At 44.7% G+C, this 23,839-nt stretch overlaps 1 protein-coding gene and 1 pseudogene across 4 annotated transcripts in view; one reads left to right on the plus strand and one right to left on the minus strand.

The window, feature by feature from the left end:
* Positions 1–830: 830 nt before the first annotated feature.
* The window catches only part of CMTR1 (cap methyltransferase 1), a 43,591-nt gene continuing 20,582 nt past the window's right edge, over positions 831–23,839 (plus strand). For 2 of the 4 annotated variants that reach the window (XM_081827399.1, XM_081827402.1), the window contains exons 1-8: positions 832–1,004; positions 2,960–3,097; positions 12,006–12,157; positions 14,011–14,169; positions 16,839–16,931; positions 18,344–18,415; positions 19,568–19,662; positions 19,782–19,854. In XM_081827399.1, the coding sequence (XP_081683525.1) occupies positions 2,965–3,097; positions 12,006–12,157; positions 14,011–14,169; positions 16,839–16,931; positions 18,344–18,415; positions 19,568–19,662; positions 19,782–19,854 (777 nt within the window). In that variant the 5' untranslated portion in view covers positions 832–1,004; positions 2,960–2,964. Of the gene's footprint in view, positions 1,005–2,959; positions 3,098–12,005; positions 12,158–14,010; positions 14,170–16,838; positions 16,932–18,343; positions 18,416–19,567; positions 19,663–19,781; positions 19,855–23,839 lie in introns of all 4 variants that reach the window. The other 2 variants (XM_081827400.1, XM_081827401.1) reach the window with 2 other exon arrangements.
* On the minus strand, positions 9,240–9,687 carry LOC102728217 (cytochrome c oxidase subunit 6A1, mitochondrial pseudogene; annotated as a pseudogene).

The following is a 23,839-nucleotide window of genomic DNA, read 5'->3' on the forward strand; positions in this document are numbered from 1 at the left end:
GAGACGGGAACAATGATTTGGAGATTATTGGAGAAATCCTGTCCAGAGAAGGTGAGTGCATGGGTTGTGGCAATGGGGTGGAGAAGAATGTATAGATTTGGGAGACAATTAGGTGGTAAACTCGGTGAAGCCTCATATTGGAGGCTCTGGGAAATGAGGGAGATGGGGCCAACTCAGATTTCCAGTTGGACCAACAGGATGAATGGTGGTGCCATTCACTGGAAAAAGAGTAGGCTTACAGGAAAACATAAAGTCAGATTTGAATTTATGGGTGTGAAGTGACTGACTGAGGATGTTCAGCAGACTTTTGGCCATATTGGCCAGAAAATTGGAAGAGGGGTTTGGGATGGGAAACCATCTGTTTCCATATGGTAAGATGCCATAGGCAGCATTCCTTCTCTCCTCCCGACCTTCGTTCAACATCTGTTGAAGATGTATTATACGCAGGATGTTGGGGATACAGCAGTGAACAAGAACACTAGGTTTCTGCGCTGAGCCAGTTCACCGTACCGTTTACCTCTCTCAACTTGCTCTTAATCTTTAAAAATGAAAATAATAATGAGAACAAGTGAAATGAGGTGATGTGACGACACCTGCTCTTTTAATTTTTATATTTGTTTCTCGTCCCTAGAGCGAGAAGAGAAGATAACTCTGTTACTTTTGCTTTGTATCCTTTCCCCTAGGCTCTTCCGCGCAGGCGCCCTGGACGGCCCTGGTGGGGGTGGGGCGGGCCCGAACCTGTGTCTTCTCCACCGGGGCCAGGACCCGGCCGCGCGGAGGGCGCGGGCTGCCCGTGACGTCATCAGGCTGCGCAGCCCGCAGGGCGGGACCCGAGCGCGACAGCGCGGCCGGCGGACCAGGCTGGCTGGTGGGGAAACGAAACTGAGGGAGGAGGCGGCGGCTCTGGCAGCGGCAGGGCTAGGCCTGGTGGCGGCGGCGGCGGCGGCAACGGCGGCCTGAGCCCCCCCTCTCCGCTCCCAGGCAGCTCACCCTCTCCCCTCAGCGTGAGTGCCGACGCGCGGCCTGGGGGGAGCGAGCGGGCGGGCGGGCGCGCGGGCTCAGCATCCCTCTCCCCTCCACCGCCGCCTTGGCCGCGCACCGGCGGTGGTGACCCTCGCCGCCCCTTCTCTCTCCCCCACTTCCTTCAATCCTCCCCTGCCCCCCACCTGCCCCTCCAGCTCCCGGCAGCCCGAGTTGCCGCCGACAAACGTCTCTGCGCACACATTCACACACTCACGTTGTTTCCAATGAAAAGACTGGCCGGGAGGGATAGGAGCTCATCTCCTCTCTCAGTGAATAAGGGTGGCAGTGCGAAACCGACACCCTGGGAGAGAAGGCTGGAGAGGGGATTTGGACCCCATTTCTGGGAGAGCAGCAGGTAGAACCAGGCCTTTTGCCTTCCACGTAGAAGTTCCCTGCCTGGGCACATTCTCCTGGCCCGTGTCGGTCACTTGAGCGGGGCACTGGTTAAGGTGTGCGGCCTTCCCTCTCGGGCCTCAGTTCTTTCCAGTGGAAAACGGGAGGGTTGGAGTAGGTGATTTGCAAGGCCCGCATCTAAGGTGGTTTGGGGAGGAGCATCAGTATCTCCTGCCTTTCACACAACAATTTACTCTCCTTTTTTTGCACCCACCCCAACGCAGTCCACATTGAGTTTCCCGTGCTTGCAGTCTCCCAGAGTCGCTAAGAATCAGATGGCCCTTTTTGCTTTTGTTATGGGCCTTTTGGGGGGCATTTAAGACGGTAGTTTAAAGTGAAACGTCGTTTTGCTTTCTCTTTGTTGAAGGTCCCCCGTTCTTCCCCAAGATAAATAACCCCTGCCTGTGGCTAGTAAGAGGCTGCCTCCTTAGTATAAGATTATGCATTGGATTGACTGCTCATCCTTGAGCTAGAGAAGTGAAACATGTGATTCAGGGTTTTGTGAGGTTGAGGGAATCAGTGGTATCTGCATTTCATTGCTCTCTTGCTACTGTGATCCATGTTAAAAGTCTGTTTTGTGCCTCTGCACCTCCCCTTCCTCAAGGAATTGCAGCCCAGCTGGTCACCCACCTGTTTGCTCCTATGTTTTGAGCTCTTTCTCTTTTCTGAGTCTCCTTATAGCCCATCAGTTGTGTGTAAACCACACTGTATTCGCTACTACTCTTTAACTTGATCATTTCTTAAGGTTTCAGGATGTCATAATCACTTCATTCCATCTCATTTTTCCCCCCGCCATGTTTACCTCTCATGTACCTACCGATGGGCGTGGATGATGGTGACATGGTGCCTGATCATCTCCATTCTTTTTTCATGGAGGTGTGTTGGTGTTAAAATTATTTTTACACCAGAGTCCTATGATGTGGCTACCTCCGGTTTGAATAATTTTCCCACCCTTCTGTTTTCTCAGTCCTAAGTCAACCACTTCCATTCCTTACTCTCATCAGAAACTTTCCCAATTCTTTCATGTTTTTAAACATCCTGAAATAAACCAAAACCAGTATTTGTATCATATTATGTAATCTCTTAATTGGTAAAATAATAATGGTGATGGAGCTATCATTCTGGGATTGTCCCTTCACCTTGGAAATATTGGTTGATACTCATTAGGTTTCATAATTAATGTCCAGTGTACGTTGTTGTCACACATGGCCAGTGTTGCATGATAAGTATAGAATAATAAGTACCCAAGGCTTTTTCCCCCTGCTGTGGCTTGTAGAGTTGATCCATGACTTTTGGTATCTGACATCAAGGCTCTTAGGCCTCTGGGTCTGTGAGCACCACACATTTTCCAGTAAAACTAACAGCTATTATTGAAGACTAGAGCTTGGCTAGCATCCTTCCTGGACCTCAATTTGAGGAAGGGCTATTCAAGTGCCGGCACTGGAAGCTGTTTGGAATTGCCAAATCCCATCCCACTGATGATTTATATATTGGAATCCCTGCTCTGACAAGGGCAGCTGACTATCTGGATTTATGGTTGCAGTAACAATGAGGAGGAGAAATGATCCAGAATGCACTGCCCCTATCAAGAAACAGAAGAAAAGAGTTGCAGAGCTTGCCCTGAACCTCAGTTCTACGTCTGATGACGAACCTCCCTCTTCCGTCAATCACGCAGCAAAAGGTACGCTTGCCCATGTGATGTGAGGCCGCTGGCCATCTGGTTATTTGAATCCCTGGTGCCTGAATTGGGCAGAACACAGTCTGCTGCCCCTTCAGGGAAATTAGGCAACTTCTACAGAGAGATGTTGACTATAGGCTCTCTTCCTTTCTGCCCATTCTACTAGGAATGGACAACTTGTTTTAAATAAAGAATTGGAATTTTTACAGTAGTGCCTTAGTTCTGTGGCTGGTCTTTCAGTAGGTGGCACTCTTTTGCTGCCTTAAACCAGTTGGAAGTAGTGGGGAGCCCTGAGTGCCCTGTGCTCTTAATTGGTGTTAATGATCCTGGGGCTCTTTCACAGGGGATGGGCTCTTTGCTGCAGTGTTCTGGCCTAATTCCCCTCAGGTTTTTGCATTCTGTTTTCTCAATTCCCTCAACTGTTGTGATCAGAAACACCCAAATGAATTGGAGCATCCCTGTGTTCACTGTTGACATTAAGCTCAAAAGATTTCACTGATCTGGTTGAAACTAACATTTTGCTTTGCCTGTTTTTTAGGGTTATGGACATACACAGTGTCCATAGGTGCCTTTCTGTGAAAGAAATTGTAGAGTGCCTAGGAGCTTGCTTCAAATACCAAACAATTAGAAGCAGCTTCATTTGCATTTACCTTGACGTGCCAGCTGTATTTATTTCCTAGGGCTGCTGGAGCAAAGTACCACAAACTGGGTGGCTTAAAACAACAGAAATTTATTCTCCATAGCTCTGGAGGCTACATGTCTGAAGTCCAGGTGTCAGCAGGGCCATGCTCCCTCTGAAGGCTCTTGGGAAGAATCCTTCCTTGCCTCTTCTAGCTTCTGGTGGTTGCTGGCAATCCTTGGTGTTCTTGGTTTATAACAGCATAACTCCAGTCTTTGCCTCTGTCTTTCCTCTGTGTGTCGTCTGTTGCAAATTTTCCTTTTCTTAAAAGGGCATCAGTCATTGAATCAGGGCCCACCCTAATCTAGTATTACATGATTTTAATTTGATTACATCTGCAAAAAGACCATATTTCCAAACATCATGTTCCCTGGTGCTGAGTGGACATAGCTTTTTGGAGGGACACTATTCAACCCGGTACACCAGCATGCATTTTGGAGCCTTTGCTGGATCACTGGTCAATTAGAATGAAATTTGGCAACAGATGGGTGACTGAAAGGGTGTGAAGCATCCTTTGAGAGTGGTAGGAAATACAGTTTACAAGTGGTAGGCTAACTGAAGGGCAGTTACTCATCAGTTGTACTGAGAAGCTGGTTCAGAAAGGAGAAGCTTGACAGGCAGTACAGCTGAAGCATTTGGTGCAGCTGTGGTCCCGGTTGAATGAGACTCTTACAACCTTGTGTGTGGAGATATGAGTGCCGTTAAAGTTGTCACAGTGGATTCCAGGATAGCTGAGAAAGGCTGTATGTAATTGAAATATGTAATTGAGTCTAAAGGCACCTATGGACACTGTGTATGTCCTAAGTAGGAAGGCAAAAACATAGTGGCTGGTTCTAGGGACTGTTAAAGAAAGGGAGTTTTGCTTTTCACCTGGGATTTGAGCAGCTTGGTAAAGGTAGAGTCTCCTTAGGTAGAGCTCTGGTTTATTGGGAGAGATGGCCTATAAGGGAAAAAGGGAGAGCATGTCTGGGAGAATAAATATACTCAGGTGCTGGAGGTATCTAGTTCTAAGTGGATCTCAGGGGGCATCTTCTTGGGGTAAAGAGAGGGTAACTGACAGGTAGAGGGAGGCATATGGTTAAGGATCTTTTAAGGGAACCAGTCTGATTTAAATTTCAAGCTTTTAAAATTGACTGAATTGAGATTGTCCACCCCCCCTCCCCCACATTTCCCTTAATTGTACCTAATAGCTTTAACCTTTTCTGGAAGTAGCACCATGTGAGTCAGTTAGGATTGACTATGCTGTTGTGTGTACAGAATGGAAATCTAAATGGCCAGTACCTTGCATGCATTTGGCAATATATGCCATTTGGTACTTTTCTTTTTTTAGAGGGAATGAAAGAAAGAGAGGGAGGGAGGGGCAGAGGGAGAGAGAGACTCTTAAGCAGGCTCCACGCAGAGCCCGACATGGGGCTCGATCTCATGACCCTGAGATCATGACCTGAGCTGAAATCAAGAGTTGGACACTAAACCCACTGAGCCACCCAGGCGCCCCTTTTTCTGAAAATGAGGCAGGAGGCAGTGGCAAATAAACACTGCTAGATTTCCCTGTTTGAGCTTATTTTAGCTTTTTTGTTGTCATAAAAACTGAGGGCTGGAGTCTGGTGTCTTCATCAGCAAGATTGCTCTCTGTGCCACTCCCCTTCATCCCATACCTGGCATGGAATAAATGCTCAATAAATATTTACTGAATTGAATTGATAGAAGGCAATAGTAGGGGGCGCCTGGGTGGCTCAGTCGTTAAGCGTCTGCCTTCAGCTCAGGTCATGATCCCAGGGTCCTGGGATCGAGCCCCGCATCAGGCTCCCTGTTCAGCGGGAAACTTGGCTCTCCCTCTCCCACTCCCCCGCTTGTATTCCCTCTCGTTCGTTGTCTCTCTCTCTGTCAAATAAATAAAAAATCTTTACAAAAAAAAAAAAAGGCAATAGTAGTATCTTTTCCAAGAAGCTTAAAATGCTTCACCTCTTTCATTTTGCCTATCCCTCCTCCATTCTATAGAAGATCATTTCATTAAGTACTTAGCATTTATATCATCTCTGTTCTGAATTGGCTTTTCTTTTTTTTTTTTAAAGATTTTATTTATTTGGGAGAGGAGCACACGAGCTGGCGAGCTGGCGGGGAGGGGTAGAGGGGCGGAGGGAGAGAGAGAAGCAGACTCCCCGCTGAGCAGGGAGCCCGACTCAGGGCTGGGTCCCAGGACCCTGGGATCCTGGCCTGAGCTGAAGGCAGACGCTTAACCGACTGAGCCACCCAGGTGCCCCCTGAATTGGCTTTTCTTAGGCGTCCCCTGGATAGTGTGCCCTGGTAGTTTACTGTCTCACCAGAAGCTGTGTTTCTGCTGAGATTTATATGCAGCTTTCCTAGTCCAGTCATTGCATTAAAGCAAATGTGTTTCCTTTTGCTTCAGCCACTTCTACCTGGACATACTGTTGAACAGATGATTGAAAAATGCTCTTTAGGGTACACATAGAAAAACAAAAAAATAGTAGTTACTATTTCTGTCTTTCTGGGCTTTATTTGTGCTTTCTCTACTAGATCAGTGTGATGACTCATTAATAGGTCTGTTTAGTTTAATCAGTTTGTTTATTTTACTTTATTGACAAGTTAAGTGCATTGCCAGGTCAGAGATTGACATGTGACCAGAGTAAAGAAAAAAAGAGATGTTGTTGTAATGGCCGCTGTGGCATCATGTGTTCTTTTGAGTATGTGAAGAGTAGTTTGAAGGCGTTTTTAAGCCTAAATCAGCTCTTGGAAATTTGCTACTAAATAACAACCTTTTGAAGTAAAAAGGGGCGGATAGAGGTCATTTTGTTCTTTCTGGTTGTTTCTCTCAGGGAAACTAGTCTAGGCTCCAAGACCGTTTCCTTTTGTCCTGAGCTGTGTATCCAGTGTGGGCTCCTGGCCCTCCCGCAGCATGTTGCTTTGGAAGTTGCCAGGCCCTTTCGCCTTCCCCTCCACCAGGTGTAATTCTTGCCTAAATAGGCTATTCTCCCTGAAACACCATCGCTTTCCTGTCAGCCCAGATTCATGACCTTAATCAAAAACTTCCTTTATCGGTATCTGTTTAAATTGCTCTAACGAATTACCATTTGTCTGGCATGAAGGAGAAATGGAGTCTTTAAACAGGAATGAGTATATTCCACAGCAATTGGTAAGCAGGATGTGTGCTATTTATTAAAATCCATAATTTATTCCTCTCTATCTGTGTGCTGCTCACCTTGGCCATTAGTGGTTGGAGCTGCCTCTCTGTATGTGCTATCACTGTCATTTTTAATCTTGGCATGTTTGCCCTACTGTTCTGTTGCCATGTAAAAAATTTTGCCCTGCTGTTCTGTTGCTATGTGAAAAATTTTGAACTTTTCATCTTTAAAAATGACTTAAGAGTAATGATTTCTATCAGGTGGAGAGAAATCTTAAATGAAAACTCTAAATAATGTTTATTATTTAGGTTTTAGAAGGGGAGCTCCTGGGGAGGTAAATGGGAATGCCACCCAGCTTTGGCAAGTTCTTAATGAAATGAATCATTTTAATAGACTGACCTTATTACTCCTGTTAATTTATATCTTCATTACAAAATTGTCTGCTCAGTGTTTGCTGAATTCTTAATCAGTCTTGGGAGACGAAATCTCCCCTTTAGTTACTGCTGCAGCCATGACAGTTGTGTCCTTTCCATCTGAAAAGCGTGGCCCCAAAGGCCCAGGCGTGCAAATGGGCAGTGGCTGTGGCTGGCTGTGGGCATCAGGACTAGTCTAGGCAACTTTGTTTTAAATCATGTCAGGCTAAGAATTGGCTTCAAATACCACATGAAATAAAAGGGAAATAAGGCTTATCCAGCACACTTCTTGATCTCACAAAGAAAGGCTTAGTAGGATGGTATTTTAGCTTCCATTGACCTCACTCTCAGACCTCACTGGGTACACACATGTACACTGGGTAGCACCTAGGGAAGGGGAATGGAGTGGAACGATCTCTGTCCCAGAGTCTGGTGCTGGTATTTTGCACCAGAGTCACCACTGATTTGCCTAATGAGCCCTCCACCCAAATTTGGTTCCCCCTGTCATTTTGGTCCAAGAATGGTATGAAGACAAAGAAAACAAAAGATTTCTCTTTGAGATCTGAGGGTGGTTTGTACCCTGCATGCCGAGGAATGATGTTCATACCATTGATGAGTGCCCACAGCTGGGTCCTCAAGCAAACTTGACAGCCTGGCAACTGCACCTAGAGCTGGACCAAGGGCACACTCTCCTTTGATAAGGATACCAGGTTTTCCTAACCTTTTCGTACGTTGACTTATGAATCCCCAGAAAGCCGGTGAAAGGAATAATAACTGATCTAACATTGTAGCTTCTGGTTAGTCAGGACCCCAGATCCCTGGGTTACACAGAAAGAAACTTTAGGGCTGTGCTCAGGGAGCCACCCACATTCCTGGTACCCCCTCTTTCTGTACCAGTCAGTACAGATTGAAGGCATGGAAGCGACTGAGTGAAGAGAAGCTGCACCTTTGGAAGCACAGTTCTTTAGCATGTGGGCCCTCTCTTGTAGAGTGTGTCTCTTTCCCCTGCATGGGAGTTAATAGATGAGAGACCCAGGGTTAGACTTGAGCCACTCGAGAAGTCTTTCCCCTTAGATCTGCTGTCCTCTCAAGCTTGGTCTGGAAAGGAACCAAATTCTTCTCAAGGAATGGTACTTTATTTCTTTATAGCTTTATTTTTTTACTCTAATTTTCAAATGAATTTTATTTCAAATGAATCTTATTTCTCACACAGAAAATGCAGAAGAGTGCAAAACAGAAAATAAATATAACCTCACCTCACAGTTTCCATGGTTACTCTTATGTTAATGTTCTGGGTCTTTCCTTCTGAGTGGCATTCTCTGGCACTCTGTGACGTGTGCTGCGTTGGTCTATGTAAGCAAGTCAGCTCCTTATTGAGGGAATTGGATAGCTTCCTTAGAGGAAGGGGTACAGTTGCCTGGGTGGCTCAGTCAGTTAAGTGTCTGTCTTCTGCTCAGGTCATGATCCCAGAGTCCTGGGATCGAGCCCCACATCGGGCTCCTTGCTCAGTGGGGAGTCTGCTTGTCTGCACCCCCCTCCCCCATGCTGCTCGTGCTCTCTGTCTCTCAAATAAATAAAGTCTAAAAAAAAAAAAAAAGAGGTAGGGGTAGATTTGGTGTCTCTCATATAGGGATATTCTCAACCAACATTTCTCCTTGCTAACTGCTTAGGAGCCAGAATGTTGGTTTTAAGTTTATTCTAATTTTTTCAAACATGTCATAGGGCTTTTCTTTCTTCTGCAAAATGTTATATTTCTAAAAGAAAAAACCGCATATTTATTTTAGCTATCTGATTTTTGTTTTTTTAAATTTTTATTATTTTAATTTTTTTTTTCATCGACCAATCTAAGTTATTTATTTAAGCCATCTCCTGCCATAAACACAAGGATGGAAGATCAGTATACTGGTCATCATTTGACACAAGTAAAGAAGGTGAGCTTGAGGTCCCATATACTTTTCTGGTCCTAGTGCAGAGTCATGGTCCAAACCAGTGCTGTGGTCCCCACTGGGTAGTGGTCCAGGTTCTCTTTATTCATTTTCATAGGTGGTTGGAAGTGGATTCATGTGAGACTTATGGAATACAGTGTGACTACCATCTCCCCAGGGAAAGGGCTTGGACCTGTTGCAGAGATGGGGGTAGGCGACAAACTCAGGGTTCTCCGTGCTCTCTGTGATGTGACTTCAGGATGACATTCATCATACTCACTCCCACACCAGGATGTGCTATGAATTAGGAGAGGGCCTTCCACATCTGAGCTGAGCCCTTCTCTTTGCCGTGGGTGCCACTCAACATGGACTGCCCCAGCTGTGCCCCAGACCGACCTAGCAGCCCAGAAACCTAGGACCCAGCTGCCATCACCATTTTCAACCTGGACCTTAGTTATCTGATTTTTAAACTCTTTGAGGGTAGGATTATTTCTTTAGGAGAGTGCCCCATTGTATATAGCATGGACCTTTTATAGAACATGTCCTGAGCCAAAGTGTTGTCTGATCAATTAAACAATACCAGTGTTTTGTTCTCTTGACAGGTCTGATAGATGTCCTATTTCAGCCTACTGGCCGGAGGGGTGGGGGAATGGGAGTTCTTAAATAATAGTCCTAGGAAGGCCCAGTTCTCTCATTTCATACTCATGCTTAAACTCTTTGTTGTTGTTTAACCTTTTTTTAAAGTGTAAAGACTTAAAATTTTTTTTTTTTTTTTTTTTTAAATGGCGCCAGGTTATAAAGCAGCTTTATTTAAAACCATCTTTGTCGGGGCGCCTGGGTGGCTCAGTCGTTAAGCGTCTGCCTTCGGCTCAGGTCATGATCCCAGGGTCCTCGGATCGAGCCCCGCATCGGGCTCCCTGCTCGGCAGGAAGCCTGCTTCTCTCTCTCCCACTCCCCCTGCTTGTGTTCCCTCTCTCACTGTGTCTCTCTGTCAAATAAACAAATAAAATCTTTAAAAAAAAAAAATCATCTTTGTCAAAGTTTTAACACTGGAACAAAGTTAAATGTACCTAAATGAGACTTGAAGCTATTTTTGGTAATAGTACAAATTTTGTCCTATGGGTATTACTATTCTCAAGTTTTCTCTTCTATGTGAAGCTGTTGAAAGGAAAATTTAAGTATGTTACAACTCATAGATTACTTTGTACCTGCCTTATTCTATAAACAAATGTATTAGTAATTAATATATTAAGGCCATCAATCAAGACTTAAGATGTTTTAAGAATTCACTCTAGTGAATACTTAAGTTTTATTAAATGGGAAGACTCAATCCAGGTGTTGGAGATGGAAAGTTGAGTGGGACACAGTTCCCGCTCTCCAGGAGGGCCCCTGGCCAGTGGGGTGGCATCTGTGATGGGAGCTGTGCTGGTGGTGCTGCTGCCCTTGGAGCACAGTGCGAGGGAGAGCTGGGCCTGGGGGGCTAGGCACGAGCATTTGGTTTTTCTCAAATGTTAACCCTGAACAAGTTTGTGTTCTCATGGGGAAGTGGACGGATCAGTGCAGATAGGCTTTAGACTTATGATGTCATTGCAAGTTCTGAATACCTGAATTGTGACCATCATGATCTCTGAAGAATTGTTTTACACAGCTGCCTTTCCTCAACACCTCCCACAAGCAGCCAGGCTTTGACTCATCAACGCAGATAGTTTAGTGTGTAGGGCAGGCTGGTGATGGAAAGAGAACAGTTACCCCTCTAAAATGTCACAGCTCAGGGCGCCTGGGTGGCTCAGTCATTAAGCATCTGCCTTTAGCTCAGGTCATGGTCCCAGGGTCCTGGGATCGAGCCCCGCATCGGGCCCCTGCTCGGCGGGAAGCCTGCTTCTCCCTCTCCCACTCCCCCTGCTCGTGTTCCCTCTCTCGCTGTTGCTTTCTCTGTGTCAAATAAATGAAATCTTAAAAAAAAAAAAAAAAAGTCACAGCTCATCTGTGGGCCAGCTCTTCTTTGGGGCAGTGCTATAAACCCTCTTACCTGTAAGTTTGAAGGACTGTGAAAACAAAGGAAACTAGGAGATTAAACAATCAGAAACTGTTAGTCCCATGATAGAATTGTTGAAAATAGGGGCGCCTTGGTGGCTCAGTCGTTAAGCGTATGCCTTCGGCTTAGGTCGTGGTCCCAGGGTCCTGGGATTGAGCCCCGCATCGGGCTCCCTGCTCTGTGGGAAGCCTGCTTCTCCCTCTACCACTCCCCCTGCTTGTGTTCCCTCTCTCGCTGTGTCTCTCTCTGTCAAATAAATAAAATCTTAAAAAAAAAAAAAGAATTATTGAAAATGGAGCTAGGTATCCATGTTTGGAAGTTGATGTTCAAATAATAAGCGGCAGAAATAACAATCGTATCTTCAATAAATACATTTTATATTTGACAGTGTACTTTCAAACACATTATTTCATTTTCATACAAACCCATGAGGTAGGTATTACCATCTCAGTTTTACAGGAGAAAAATTGAAAGGGTGGGACAGGACACCTGATATTTTGAGCTCCCATCGTGTGTCAGGTACCATTAGGAACTTTCAGTGACTTGCCCAAGATAACATAGTAAGAGGTAGAGAATACAGTTAACCCTGGGTCATTTTATGAAGTTGATGTATGTAATGCATATACTGAACACTAGTTGAATAAATGAAACTTGGACTTCTTGAGGATACTTGGTGCCCTCAACTCCCCTGAGCATTTTCTTTTTTTTTTCTTTTCCAGCATCTACCACCAGCCTAAGTGGGTCTGACAGTGAGACTGAGGGGAAGCAACATAGCTCTGACTCTTTTGACGATGCATTCAAAGCAGACTCCCTTGTGGAGGGAACTTCTTCTCGCTATTCCATGTATAATAGTGTCTCCCAGAAGCTTATGGTATGTCAGTGCTTGGGTTGGGTTTCTAAAGCTCCACCAGCAGAATAAGAGAAGGGAAATTGTATTGGTGTGAAAAGAAGAAAAGCTATGGCATGAGTTTTTCCTCTGCTTTCCAGCTATTGAAATTTAGTAGAGTGTGTGGCCCCCTTAATAGAAGTATCTGTCACATCTGAATCATCCATGGGAAGTGGCTGTGCAGGCCTACTTGTCCTGTCCTATCCAGAGCTGGATCACCCTTTGGTCTCCTTAGTAATGAAAGCTTACCATGAGTACATGTGAACGTACTTCCCTGCACATGGACATGTGTGGTTGGGTAAAGATGCTTCATGATGTGAGTTTTTGCTCTAGTGAATGATCTCAAGAGAAATGACTAAAATCCTGCTCACTCCTGAGTGCCCAAAATAAATGAGAGTAGTATAATCTTTTATATGACTTTGAAAAGAAGGTCCAGTTTTCCTTCCCAACTTCTATACCCCATTGATATACCAGAAGAAGGAAAGTGACTAGGAAGACCTCCTCGCTTTCCTGATCAAACTTCAGTGTAAGTGCACAAAGGTTAGGGAAATCCAAGTTTGCTTTCTGGCTGGCTTTAATATTATAGGTATTTAACTCCTCCATTTTCTTTTGGATTCATTTAAGAATGAGAACTGCCACTTCTGAGGTCGTAGGATGCTAGTTTGGGGGCCACAAATTTTGGGGAAGTAGACAATGGGGAGGTTTGTGACTCAGCCTTTTGTTTTTGTTTTGTTTTTAAAGATTTATTTATTTATTTGAGAGAGAGAGTGGGAGGGTGGGGGCAAAGAAAGAGAGGGTACCCCTCAGTCAGCCTTTTTGACCTGGGGAGAGATTTGTGGCTACTATAGGAATTCTGTCCAACTCTTGAGTTGGTAATGCCCCTTCCAAAGGGAATATAGACCTTCAAGGGGGATTACGTTTTCTTAGGATTGGAGTTATTTTATCAGACAAGGATCCTTGGGGTTTGGGATTTGGGTCTCTGATTTTGGGGGTATATAACTGGGCCCAGTGACTCTAGAGTTTAGTATGAGCTTATGGACAGTTGTGACATTTAAAAAAAAGTTCCCAGGGCGCCTGGGTGGCTCAGTCAGTTAAGTGTCTGACTCTTGGTTTCAGCTCAGGTCATGATCTCAGGGTCGTGAGATTGAGCCCCGCATTGGGCTCTGTGCTGGGCGTGGAGCCTGCTTGGGATTCTCTCTCTCCCTCTCCCCCACCCCCCCGCCTCAAAAAAAAAAAAGTAAGTTCCTGTCCAGTATCTTATGGTACTTATGGTACTTATGGTACTTATGGTCCATACCTCAATTTTACATGAAGTGAGTTTTCAGTTAATATCTTGATTAAGTGGGCTCCTGCAAGCCCTCATTGTCTTTACCTAATAAGGTTATTTGAGTGGCTGAGGATAAGGTAGAGTTGCTGCTTGAAGCAGTTCCATTGTAAATTATGTTCTCTTTATCAACTCAACTCTAGATCTACTTTTCACTTAATCAGACAAATTAATTGGAAGGGTAGATGTGCAGATGTCCAATGAGATTCATTAAGTGCTCTTGGTGCTTTTAATTACAGCTATGAGGTGCCTTCTCATTTATCCAACTTCTGGTTGCCCTAGACTTTCACCTCCAGAGTAGATAGCCACTGGGCCTACAGTTAAACTGCAGTTACTTATTTATGCTTATTTTCTTCATTAGGCTAGATGGAAAACTTCTGGCCTTACTCCTCTGTTTCTCAGACTTTAGCATAATATCTGACACATGGTAGGGGCTGAGTAAATGTTTGTTTATATAAGTGCTCCATTATTATCTGTTTATTTATATAAATGCTCTATTTTGTCTCTTTTTCAGGCCAAGATGGGCTTCAGGGAAGGTGAAGGATTGGGTAAATACAGCCAGGGTCGGAAGGACATCGTTGAGGCCTCTAATCAGAAAGGTCGAAGAGGCTTGGGTCTGACACTGCAAGGCTTTGATCAAGAGCTGAATGTGGACTGGCGAGATGAGCCAGAGGTAACTGGTGAGGGGAGGAGGAGACAGGAAAGCCAACTTGTGTTTTCATATGCATGGTTTAAGTAGCCATGTTAACAAACTAGAAGTCTCCAAAGGCAGTGGGAATTAGAATTGAGTTTTTACATGGAAGGTACTGCAGATGTCTGGAATGGAAACAGGAGAAAGATACTGGGGGAGATATGCTAGGGTGTGGATTTGTTTTCTATTAAAGACCAGTGGGTAGAAGATGCTGGAAGGCAGAGTTTGGCTCCAGAAAGGACTTTAATAAATAGATACACCTTTCCACTAGTAGCTAAGGTACCTCACAAGGTAATGAGTTCCCTCTGCTGAAAGGCTTCAAAGGGATTGAATGAGGACCCGCTCTCCCATTGGGTGAATGACTGGATTAGGTGCCCTCTAATGTCCTGCACCTCTACAGGTTTATGGCACCCCAGCTCTATGTAGGTGTGTGTTTGTACTGCATAGCTTTCCTGTTGTGGGTTTAGTCTGCTTATCTGCTTGGATACCAGTTTGTTTTAACCCCAACTACCAAAAGAGACTCCTGTCCTTTTTCATGGCACAGATGATGTTGAGATTTTATTTTTATTCATTTATATATGTCCTATCTTATTTCACAGAGGATTTAAAGTGGGTATAATGAAACAACTAAAAATGATGAAATATTGCCATTATAGAGTTGAAACTAGAGAAAATAGAACACAAATGTCTCGTCTTCTACGTAGCTGGTGTAGTTGAGCTTCACACGTGCTGTGAACTCTGGAGAATTGATATTTTATTTGTCTCTCTGATGTTCCAGTTCAGGAAAGAACTCCCATGAATTGCACATGATAAAAGCCTAATAAGGCTTCAGAGTAAGATGCTGACAAGCCAGGAGCTAATGGCTTCTGGGGGTGGTCCTGCTGTGTTGCCTTGTAGTTGTGGGGAGTCGAGACCAGCAGAATAGCAGATGAGACAGTGCAGAATAGGGTAAATATTTGTAATTGGTTTTTACCTCAGAAATTCATGGTGCTTTTCGTGTCCTCATTTGTATGAAAACCAGTAAAGAATCCTGATCCTCATAGTGGGGCAGAATTAGAATTAACTTAGCTAAACTCAAAATCTCAAATTCACCCATAAAATCTCTACTTTTAATGGAGACAGGCTATTGAAATCCCTTTTTGAGGCAAGGCTCTCCTAATTATCATTTACCGTGAATCAGTTTTTCTCCTACAAAAGATGTCCTATTTCTTGGTTAAGAGTTTGGCTTAACTATTAGTTGGTATCCACTTCTTTAAGGGAGATGAGTCTGGGTCGCCTCAGGTGACTGTCCAGTCCTGGAGTCACGCAGAGGAAGTGCCTGGTGGCTTCTGCAGCGCAGGATTTTAGAGTGCAAGGTTTGACCCTTCAGACAGAGTCCACTTTGCAGTCCATTTTTGCTCTTGATGTTCACGCTTCTATGGGGAGATTGAGTCTGCTTATTCTCTCCGAAGAGACATCCCAAGTGTACATGCGCTTTCTTCCCCATAGAGTTTGTAACTTATAACCATTTATAAGTGGTTAAAGGTGATGGATTTGACTGAGGGCGGGGGGTGGGGGGAGCCATGATTCACTGCCAGATTCATTGACAAAAGGGCTTCCGTAAATTTTTAAACTTTTTCTCTGTTGTTGATGGTTGGCTTGCCCTCAAGACCTTGCATTGTGTTACCATTTTATGCCTTTCAGAGCATGTAATATTACCTTTGATCACATTGCTTCAATTTGCAATGGTGAATCTCTTCTCCACACTTGCTTGGGAGGCAGGGTGTAGAGCTGCCATGCAGGTTAGCCACCTGTTTAGGTTTTATAATCCATGTCTCTAGCTCAGTGAACATAGTCCTGGCTGCACATTAGAATCATCTGGGGTCTTCTAAAAAATGTGATTATACCCAGTTTCTGCCTCAGACTGACAGAGTCATATACTCTGAGGGTGAGGCCTTGTTATCAGTACTTTTTAAAAGAACAGCAGAGGGATGCTTGGCTAGCTAAGTTGGTGGAGCATGCAACTCTTGATCTCAGGGTTGTGAGTTTGAGCTCCATGTTGGGTGTAGAGATTACTTAACAATAAATAAAGTCTTCAAAAAAAAAAAAAGACTGCAGATATTTCTAATGTGTAATGTAATTCAAAAATTAAGAGAAAGCACCATTGAGATGCCAGTTTCTGCTCTGGGAATAAATAGGCAAGGAATCCTATTTGTGAATAACACCTTGAAAGGCATCAGGAGGTGAGACTCATTGTCATTGGGTCTTCCTGGTATAATTACCTTTTCATAGACTTATATCCTGTGTGTACTTCTCTGTGTCCCCAGTGCTATGATTGTAGGCCGTTGGGTCAAGGACCATGTCTTTTTAACTGCATTCTGAGTACTTAGCCCACAGTACCTATTTATGAAATAATATTGGAACAAATGAAGGAAACTTTGAAGTTTGGGAAGTTGCTGAAGATTCAAACTAGAACGGTATCTGGCCTTCCAAAGTTAACCTTCAGTATCCTGGCTCAGTTCTCATGTCTGACCAGCACATTTGGCCTCAGCTTCCCAGGCCCTTCCATCTGTCTGAGTCCCTTTTGATTGTTTTGGGGAAACCCTGGCAAGTTGGGGCATAGTCCTGAGGGGCCATCTTCCCTGACTGACTTGCCTCTTTTTTGTTTGTAGCCCAGTGCCTGTGAGCAGGTGTCATGGTTTCCAGAATGTACCACTGAAATTCCTGACACTCAGGAAATGAGCGATTGGATGGTTGTGGGAAAGGTAGGATTTCAGGAAAATGTACCCTGAATTCTTGGCATTTACCTCCTGACTTTTCTTCTTGAGTCCAGTGTGTATGTATGTATACTCATAGTTTAAGAAAAATGTGAATCTGACCATTCTGGCAAGAATAAAGTTTTGTCAAGATGGTGTGTAAAGGGCTTTACAGATATGCCCCTGGGAGATGTGACAGGGTTTTTTTCTCCTAGTCATTTAACTTGCAAGGCAGCACAAAATGCATAACTTCTGTCTTCCTCATGGATGCTTTTTAGAGTAGATTATACATTTGTGTATATTCTGGTCACTGCTGGGCACTGTTCCAGTTAGATGAAAAGACACTGTCCCTGTCCTCTGAAAATAATGAGGGAGTTGTTACAGAGGGAATTTGTTTAATCTCCTTCTGGAAAACTAAGAATAAAGTACATAGCTACCAAATCAGTATGGTCTAGAGAGCAGTTCTCAAAGTGTAGGGCCCCCTGGGGATCTCCCAAGACCCTTTCAGGGGCTCTACAGGGTCAAAGTTATTTTCATAATGGTACTGGAAAGTTATTTGCTTTTTTTCACTCATTCTGTCACAAGTGTCCAGTGGAGTCTTCCAGAGGCTATATCACAACCAGTTGAATGCAAACGCACAGAGGAGATTCTTATATTAAGCCAGATAGTAAGAGATTTGTAAAAATGAAAAACAGTGCCACTCTTCTCATTAAAAGTCTTTTGGGGAAATATAGTTATTTTTCATAAAAATATGTTATTTATGTTAACATAATGCATTCTTTTACACTGAATAAATAAAAATGGTCTGTTTCTAATAATAAATGTTGATATGTATATATCCCCCACATAAACAAAAGCTCTTTGGGGTCCTCAGTGGTTTTGAAATATGTAAAACTTGAGAATACCCAAGTTTGAACATCATTTGTTTAGAGATAGCCTCACTCAGCCATGAGGTTGGATTTGACACCCCTGTGAGGGTCTCTTGAGCCCTTGTTATCTCTGATGCTACCAGGTCAGTGCCTGGTGTCCTACAGTTGTAGCCCTCACAGATCAAGAGGCTTCCTGGTTGAAGGACAGGTTTCTGTCATTTAGGGCAGTTTCCATCCTTCTGCCTCCATGCTCTGGGGGCAGACAGCTTGAATGTTTCCTTCCTGTTTGCTTTTCTCAGCCTCAGCATTCATGAGTCTTGTATCCATATGGTGCTCTAGTCAGAGCACCCAGGGGGCTGCTTCATCTCACAGCCATCTGGAGTATAGCCAGAGGGATTTAGGATTTTCTCTTTCCCGCTCCTCAGGGATTGATGTTCTTGGCAGAGACTCAAGCCCCTTCTTGCTCTACTCACTTAGAACCCTCGTTTCTCTATTCATTCCCCCAACTGCAATCATATGTGGTCATTATCGATTATTTTCTTCTTTCTGTAGAGAAAGATGGTTATTGAAGACGAGACAGAGTTTTGTGGGGAAGAGCTGCTTCACAGTGTGTTGCAGTGTAAGGTAAGGCCTGTGGCTAGAGCTGGGCTGGAATACCTTGTGTGAGGGCATGTGCTGGGCTCTTCTAGTTCTTTTAAATTGGTTGGGGGTTGGGGGGGCTGAAGTTTAGCTAAGATTTTTCTCCGAAATGTGAGATGTGTGGCTTGCTACATTTCTCCAATGTATCCTTTTTCCTGGGGCCTTGTAGTGTTGTGCTGTCCCTGTGGTCAGTAGCCAGGAAAGGCTCCACTTAACCTCAGTGGGTCGGTTCATCATGGTCCTGAGGGGGCCTGGCTTAGTGAAAAGTTTGGAATCATTCTTTAGTGTCATATAGACCTGAATTCACATCCTTGTTTTGTAACTTTCTTGCTGTGTGACTTTGGGCCAGTTGCTTTAGCTGCTCTGAATTTGAGTTCCTCATCTGTAAAATGGGGAGAAAATACTTCCCGGGATTGTTGTGAGAATTAAATGGGATAGTCAGTGTGAAGCTCCTAACACACTGGGCAAATGTTAGTCTCTCCTTGTTAGCTTTTGGTGTGAGTTTGTGTCAGGAAGTACATTGCCCAGGGCAGGATGAGCCAGGGAAACTCTGAGGAAGAAATGAGTTGGAGAAGAAGCCTCAGCCCAGCCTCACCAAATTAATTTTTTTTGCAGGCAGAGGGTTGGGAATATCCTTAAGGTGACTGGAACTCAGGTGAAGTGAGGCTTTTTTTTTCTCAGGGAGAAAATTGGAGAAGGGAAAAGGGATCCCTACTGTGTGGGTAGGTGCCATCACAAAACACTGGTCTTGGTTTGCTTTGCCCTCTGAGTGAGCCTTAATATCAGTACTCTGGTCCTTGGAAAGTTGCTGCTGGAGTGGAGAGACAGATTTGCTCTGAGGATTTGTGATGCCAACAGGTGACTCTGTGCCTACCCACAGGTGCCATTTATTAACCACTTTGCAGGGACGTGCTTACATTTTATTTATTTATTTATTTTTTTACTTCACAGGTGAGGTAGTTGAGGGTCAGAGAGATTGAGCAATTTGTCTAGGGTCACACAACTGGTCACTTCAGAGCTGGGATGCAGCATTATTGTAGCTCTTCCAGGGCTAAGTTGGGCTCCTCAAGCTCTTAAGTCCCCTGTCCCATCCTGGAGGGTGATGCTCACCTCGAGGTTCTGATTCTCTTTGGGCAGAGTGTGTTTGATGTCCTGGATGGGGAGGAGATGCGGCGAGCTCGGACCCGGGCCAATCCTTACGAGATGATCCGAGGAGTCTTCTTCTTAAACAGGTTTGCTGACATTCCCCACCTCTGCCCTCCCCTGACATGCACTGTTCTACCTTTTCGTCTCAGCCTCAGCTTTCCATACATCTGGTGTATTGAATTGTGTTTTTCCATCTTTATTTCAGGGCAGCGATGAAGATGGCTAACATGGATTTTGTGTTTGATCGCATGTTTACAAATCCACGGGACTCTTGTGGGGTGAGAACAAGATTCTTTGTCTGAATTCATAGTGCTAAATGGGCTTACGCTTCAGTGGCCCAGAAATTGCCATTTGTGCAATGCTAGGAGGATATTCCTGCTCTATGAGAGAGACTTTGCTTTGAGCTTCTCAAATTAGGTCCCATGGTGCTTCCTATGGTCCCAGGGATGCTCCAGTAAGCCGTTGTCTCTAGGGCTTCAGGCCCAGAATTGTAGCCCCCAACTCTGCAGATCCTGCTGCTCACCCCAGGTGGAGGAGGGTAGGGCTTGCAGCAGTGGAAAGGGACATTTCTGGGCAAAACCAGCAGTTGTGACGTCTGTAGGCCTAGGGAGCAGGGAGGGGGAGGGTATGAGATAGAGCATGGGCCCTCCTCCTGCATCCATTAAACTTCTATTTATCCAGCTCCTACCATGTGCCAGGCACCAGGAATATAATTTTGAATGAGATAGATGTGATCCCTTCCCCTGTGGCACTTAGGTTCTGGACGTTCTGGTGGATTCGAGAACTGGCAAGGGTGCAGGGTGGGGATGTTTGTAAAGCCTTTCTGTGGAGCCTTTCAGTTGCTGCCAGGGTGAGTATATGGACATTACAGTGAACCTGTTTTCCAAATTCAAACTTGTGACATCATCTGATTGGGTGTTGTGGCTGGTATGAGAAGGGAGTGCTTGGGGAAATGTGATATGAGTATTGGATGAAATGTGGGCACCTGGGTCCTTTCACTGGTCTATTTAAAATCAGTATCCTGTCTGAAAATCTAGGCTGTGTTGTTCAGTGAGGGGTTGTGGGGCAGGAAGTACAGCACTTACATCGCAGGTGGTGTCACTTAAGTTCAAAGAAGCCCAAAGGGCTTCTTTGGGCCTCATCTGCCTCATCCCTGAAATTAGCCCTACTAACGTGTCAGAGGGTTGGGAGAGGACCAGAGGCCCTTAAGATCTGTTCCAGTTCTAAGATCTGCGATTTCAGATGTGGCCACTTCCCTTTCTGCCTTCCTGAACCAGCTTTGTGTGGGATCATAATTACTAGATTTTGGCCCTTCTCAAGAAGTGGTAGAGCAAAATGATTTTCTACTCTGCTACATCTCATTCCTCTGAACACAGACACACCATAATGATAGAGAAAGAAAAAAGGAAATTTCATTCTAGCATTCCCTTCAGGGTTTCAAAGCACTTTTACTCAGTCCCAGAAAGTTAGTTCTCTTTGACAGTGAAGGGTCAGGAGCCAGCTGTACCCAAACCTGTTTCTGCTTCACTCACTCTCCTTCCACTAGGCCCCCTGATTATCTACCCGCTAAAGGAACTTATTTTCCAAATTCTTTAATGTTTCACTTCCACCTCTCTAACTGCTTCCCTCCATGCTGGCAAAACTGGCATTGGACCCCTCCAGCCTGTACTCATTTCTCTCTCCCAGGTCTCCCTCCCTGTTTTCCAGGACCAGCAGGCAGCACAAAAGGGCTCTTGGAATTAGCATCTTGAGAAAATTAGGTTGATATAATGTTGGTTTAATTTTCTGAGCTCCAAATGATTTCCTTTAAACCCCTGCCTGGCAGAGGAGCTCTGTCAAGCTGCTGGGAAGTCACAGGATCATTTTGGGCTCTTGAATGTAAACGCCTCCAGCAGCTGGGATCTGGTTATTGTCTTTTGCTGTCAGGAAAGTGAAGGAGGCACCAGGGTTGTACCATTCAGGTCAAGGGTGGAGATGTTAGTTACATAGGAAAAGGTAGCTGTGTTTGTAACGCTTCAGGCACCTTCTTGACCTGAACTGATTGTTAGTGGCCATGGAGAATTGCCCTTTCAGAGATATTTCCCTGCACTCCACTATAAAAAGTGATTTCTTTCCATCTCTAGTGTTTTCTTCTCTCTTTTCCCCTGAGGACCAGAGTGACAGCCAAGCCCAGCAGGCTTGGTGTGTTTTTTAGGTGAGCAGAGATGCTCTAGAGCAGTTACCAGCAGAGATGGGAGTGGCTGAAGGCCCAGACACACACCCGAGTTTGCTAGGGTCTCAGTGGTTCTTGGATCAGGCAAATTTTAGAATAAGAGCATGGAGAACTTGAAGCTTGGGTAGGTGTGGGGAGATTGGAGGTGGGTGGCAGAGGGGATTATGAGGTTTTTCAATGGCATTCTGGTTTTTTGGGTTGTGATGAAAGGAGAAAAGAGACTAGGTGGGGAAACAAATTGTAAACAAGACTTGGAAGAGACAAGGGAAAAAAGGGAGTTTAGATTCTTTGGGTATATGCTAGCATATAATAAACCGTAACATTATGTGCGGGCTTTGTGTGCCTGGGGATATTGCTGAGGTAAGTAAATGTTGTCTGTGAAGCCTTACAGGAGACAAAAACTGGATGTGGATCTTTGAGTTGTGATGGTATCTTAGAGGCAATTAGACAGCACTTAAAAAGTGCCCACTGAGGGCGCCTGGGTGGCTCAGTTGGTTAAGCGACTGCCTTCGGCTCAGGTCATGATCCCAGAGTCCTGGGATCGAGTCCCACATCGGGCTCCTGGCTCAGCGGGGAGCCTGCTTCTCCCTCTGACCCTCTCCTCTCTCATGCTGTTTCTCGCTCGCTCGCTCTCTAATAAATAAATAAATAAAATCTTTAAAAAAAAAAAAAAAAGTGCCCACTGAGCTTGGAGTACTGCATGAGGCGATGGAAAAGGACAAGAGTTTTGACTCCAAGGAAGTTGATCCAGTTGGATGTTGTATCATCTTATGTTTGTTTAGTATTTATAGTTTTTAAGCATCTTTGACATATGGTACTTCAATCCCACAACAGCCTTGAGAACCTACATTAGTCCCAGTTTACAGTTGAGGGAGCTCAAGCTTAAAGGTGTAAATTATATGCTGCCCTTAACTGCACAGCTGATAAGTGGCAGAGGTGAGAACTCCAGCTGTCCGTTCTATGAAAAGACCTTCTGGCCGTGACCTGTGAGGGCCACATGTCTTGAAATCAAAGAATGAGATCATACTTACGCCCTCTTTTTGGAGGTGAGATTCTTTCATTGATTCATTTTCCTTCCTTCGCCCAGTCTTCCTCTGGGCCAGTGTCTCGCTGGGAAAGCCTAGAGCCTGGGGCTAGGCATGGCCAGTGGTAAGGAACGTTATTTTTCCTCTTTTCCAGTGTGTGCAGGCCTTAAACTTGTGACCCTTGCCTCATTACCACTGTGCTGCCTAGAAAATGCTACATAATGTTCTCAGCAAATGCCATTAGGTCTTTTTTTGTGTGCAAATGAATATAATCCAAAAATGTGAATAATTGATGGCTCAGGAACAAAGAATACTGGGCTAGATTGGTGGAGAAGAAGAGAAAGAACTGATATATCTCAGCATGCCTGGGTGGGCTTGTCATAGGATGATGAAGTTTATTTTTAGCTAAAGTCAGTTTCTCCAGAGAGTTCTTCAGTGTTTTGATAAAGCTGGATAGCTATCAGCAGAGGCAGGGCCCTTTTCACCCAGAAAGTGACTAGATTGTGAACATTAGTATTTTCCATTTCTTTCTTAAAACTATTTCCCCTGAAGCTTTCTGATCTTTATCTGGCGGTTACAGAACTCTGGACAAGTACTCAGCCATGACAAACCTATGGAGAGGGAAGGCCGAGCTGCCTAAGCTCCTTCTCGCTGGATGTTCCTCAGGGTCCTCTGTAGTCACCTGTTCTAGAGCTCAACCTCTTGTCACCAGTGCAGATGGTATATCCCCTCTGCCTTGGAGCCAGGTTGGGACAAGTAGAATTCACCCTTTATGACCAGGTGTATAAAAGAGAAACGGTATGGGCCAGTGCTGGGTTCAGCGTAAATTTCAGATTAAGAGTTAAAAGGTACCGGAGTGACCAAACCTATAATCCAGTAAAAATTCAAATGATTATTGTAATTTAGTTATTTCTGAGGTGGGCGGGTACTCTGGGGTTGCCTGGAGGCGGCACACCAGGGTCTCCTTCGCCCTCTCCTTGTCAGCCTCTAGCTCTCCACTGCCACCCCATGCACCTGGCTAAGAGA

Source organism: Leptonychotes weddellii, chromosome 8 (assembly GCF_054177405.1).
Source record: "Leptonychotes weddellii isolate Sample4059 chromosome 8, ASM5417740v2, whole genome shotgun sequence".
Taxonomy (NCBI): Eukaryota; Metazoa; Chordata; class Mammalia; order Carnivora; family Phocidae; genus Leptonychotes; species Leptonychotes weddellii.